Source organism: Egretta garzetta, unplaced genomic scaffold, assembly GCF_000687185.1.
Source record: "Egretta garzetta isolate BGI_Z169 unplaced genomic scaffold, ASM68718v1 scaffold51, whole genome shotgun sequence".
NCBI lineage: Eukaryota > Metazoa > Chordata > Aves > Pelecaniformes > Ardeidae > Egretta > Egretta garzetta.
The window spans coordinates 2,729,656-2,732,596 of NW_009258549.1; the positions used below are offsets into that span (position 1 = coordinate 2,729,656).

General features: G+C 56.3%; 1 protein-coding gene across 1 annotated transcript in view; it reads right to left on the reverse strand.

The window, feature by feature from the left end:
- Positions 1 to 2,941, reverse strand: part of BAIAP2L2 (BAR/IMD domain containing adaptor protein 2 like 2) — a 14,139-nt gene that overhangs the window by 9,060 nt on the left and 2,138 nt on the right. The window contains exons 3-5 of the mRNA XM_009647841.2: positions 2,547 to 2,681; positions 1,498 to 1,573; positions 1,065 to 1,183 (exon numbers count right to left, since the gene is read on the reverse strand). Coding sequence (XP_009646136.2) covers positions 1,065 to 1,183; positions 1,498 to 1,573; positions 2,547 to 2,681 — 330 coding nt within the window. The remainder of the gene's footprint in view (positions 1 to 1,064; positions 1,184 to 1,497; positions 1,574 to 2,546; positions 2,682 to 2,941) is intronic.

Consider the following 2,941-nt stretch of genomic DNA (forward strand, 5'->3'; position numbering starts at 1 on the left):
AAAGAGACAGGAGAGGGTGGAAAAATCCTGCAGCCATTTCCTTGTGTGCCCAAGCAGGCAGACCGGTAGCGTGCAACTCAAGCTGATGATGTATGGGTGTGAAAGTCCAGCAGATATCGCAGCGCACTGCTCTCTGCACCCTGAGAGAGGCTGGTAGCCTTCCTCCCCAGGGCTCAGCTCCACCACTACTCCCCAGGCACTGCCAATGTGGGGTTGCTCCTGCTCACGAATCTGCCAGACCAGTGCTCTGCTACAGCCTGTGGTGCTGGCAGGCAGCCTCAGCTCTGACATGGGTGCTGGGTGCTGGGTTTCCACTCTGCTGCAACCCCTATGAGCCCCATTTTCACCCCCAATGGCACCCCAGCTACGGTGCACTGTTCTGGCTGTCCTACAGGAAAGTAGCTACAGCAGCTGATGTAGCTTCACCGGTGCTGCTTCACCAGTGTTGGCACTATGAAACTGTGAAGGGAAGAGATGACGACAGGGAGCAGAGGTGTGAGCTGGGTGACGCAGATGAGGGTAGGAATCTGCAGATTGGACACATCTGCTGGAAGTTTTTTGCTAAAGTGTTAAGTATCAGAGCAGTTCCCTGAACGTATTTTCAGCAACCATTATTAGGCTGCAGAATTATTTGCGCTGCTGAGTGTAAGCCCCTCAGCTCTGAGCTGCCATTTCAGCTGGCTGCAGGCTCGGCAGGACAACAGCCCATCAGCTGTTGTCAGTCCACACTCCAGCTTTTCCCTCACACCTGCAAGGAGGAGAAAAATGTTTCCTCCAAGATGAAAATTTTAGCTCTCAGGGCAGGATGCCTCAGCAAGGACTGGTTTCCATGAAAGGTCCGTCGCTGGAGGTCCATCCCAGGAGCTGGGCTCAGCCATTGATCTCAGAGAGGCACAGGGGAAGTGGGGGATATTCAAGGACACACAATAAATTTGACTCTTACTGCCTGGACAGGGCCTGGCACTGTGAGACATGGTTTAGAGGAGCTGTTTTCCTTCCCCCAATACCTGGAAAGGGACTAACTAAGGGGGAAGGCCAAAAAAAATGTAACTGTGGCTCACCACAGGACAGAGGATGGCAAGCGGGTGAGCCTTACCCAGCACGTGTGAGGTGGAGCTCTGCAGCGCTTGCTCCCCAATCTTCTCGATTGCCTTAAAATACACTTCAGCCGCTTTGGATAATGCTGTGAGGAGAGGAGAGGGGAGGTAAGGAGCTGGCCTGCCTTCCCACCATCACCAGCCCCAGCAAGCAGCGCACAGGACAGACACCCCCTGGTACCTTGCCTGTAGGCAAGGGCACCCCATCTCTCCCCATCTGTGCCTAATAACAGCGGGTCCTGGAGCAGGAGAAAAGTGAATAAGAGCAGCTGAGGATATGCCATGGGGGGGACCAGCAGCCTTGTCCTGGGTGACAGCAGTCCCTCCCGATGCACAGTGAACACCCATGATGGACACAGCAGCTCAATCTGGAGCCTGGGCCATGTGGGACCCCACTCACCGTGGAAGGCACGCAGGTAGTTGTTCCCCAGGTATACCAGGTTCTCCAGCGCAGGGTTGAACTGCTCCAGGATATTCTGTGGCCAGGCAGAAGCACATTAACACCAGTCTTCCCCACGCCCCAGAGACCTCAGCAGGTCGATGCCCTCCTGCTGCGGTTCGGCCGGGTACAGCAGGGAGCTCCCCCAGCCATGATGCTGGATGGCCGTGGTGGTGTACAGCCGTGCGCAAAGTCAGCTCCCTGCACCGAGGTACCTGGGACCTTTGGCTGCCCTGAGTCCTCTCCAGCCAACAGGGAGAGGAGCAATGCTAGAGGGCAAGGTAGCTCGCTGGAGAGCCAAGTAGTCACCTGAAGATGGCTTTTTCCCAAGGCCCCACACCCACTGCAGACAGGGGAGTAACTGCAAGGGGATCTGAGCAGCCTTTCCCCTCACCCCTGAGCCTGTTGGGGTGAGGGCCACTGCTTATTATCCAGGCATGGACATGACTTTTTTTCCTGGCCAGGATTTGGTGCACTGCCAGTGCCAGCAGCTTGCCAAGAGAAGGGGTGGACTACTTCAGACCAGCCTCTCCGCTCTTACCTGCTGTATGTATCAAAGGTGTTTATTGCCTACAGCAGAGCAGACCAGAGCAATTCCCCCTTCTCCCAGCCCCCACCACCTTGGTGCAGCACCGATGCACATAGGGAAGCGTTCGCAAGATCAGACTGCTCTTTCCAGCAAAGGGGAAAACAGCTTACTGAGCTCCAGCTTCCTACTGGCAACCAAGGTGTGTCACCCTTCATAAACTTGGTCCGTGTCCAAACCACCCTGGTTGCCCAATTCCTTCATGGATCTGCCTTAAGACCCACACCACCCCTCCCCTCCTGCCAGCCGCCTGCTCTCAAACACAGCCCGGAGCCCACAGGAGCTGCTGCACTTCAGCCTGGGGACAGATCCAGCCCTCAGCTGTCCACCCGTCAAGGGATCCTTTGGCAGAAAACAGCCCTTCTCCTCCCACCCTCACCTCTCCCCTAGGCAGGCAGGAGCAGCCTCTGGTGTTGGTACTCACCTTATAGATGGAGATGGTGGATCTGTAGGACAGGTCCATCTCCAGAGCCTTTTCTGTCTCCCACAGAGAAGCGAGGAGCGAAGGAGAGCACAAGGTGCTATACTGGCCTGGAGGACCCCGCTTCTGCACAGCCGGCTGGATGGAAAGAGCCCGTCACTGGCAAGGTAGGACAGCAGGAAGACACAGGCGTGGTACAAAGGGAACGGAGCACTGCTGGAGTTTAATAATTCACCAGCTAAGAGGCTGGAACTTGATCTCTGGAAGTAACCGGACTCTGGGGAGAGAGGAATCCTGCGACAGCCAGCAAGGGCACGTGACTGCCTCTCTCAATTATTGATCGCCGGCTTGGCACCCAGCTCTCCCTGCCCTGACACCTGCGGAGCCAGCCACCTGCC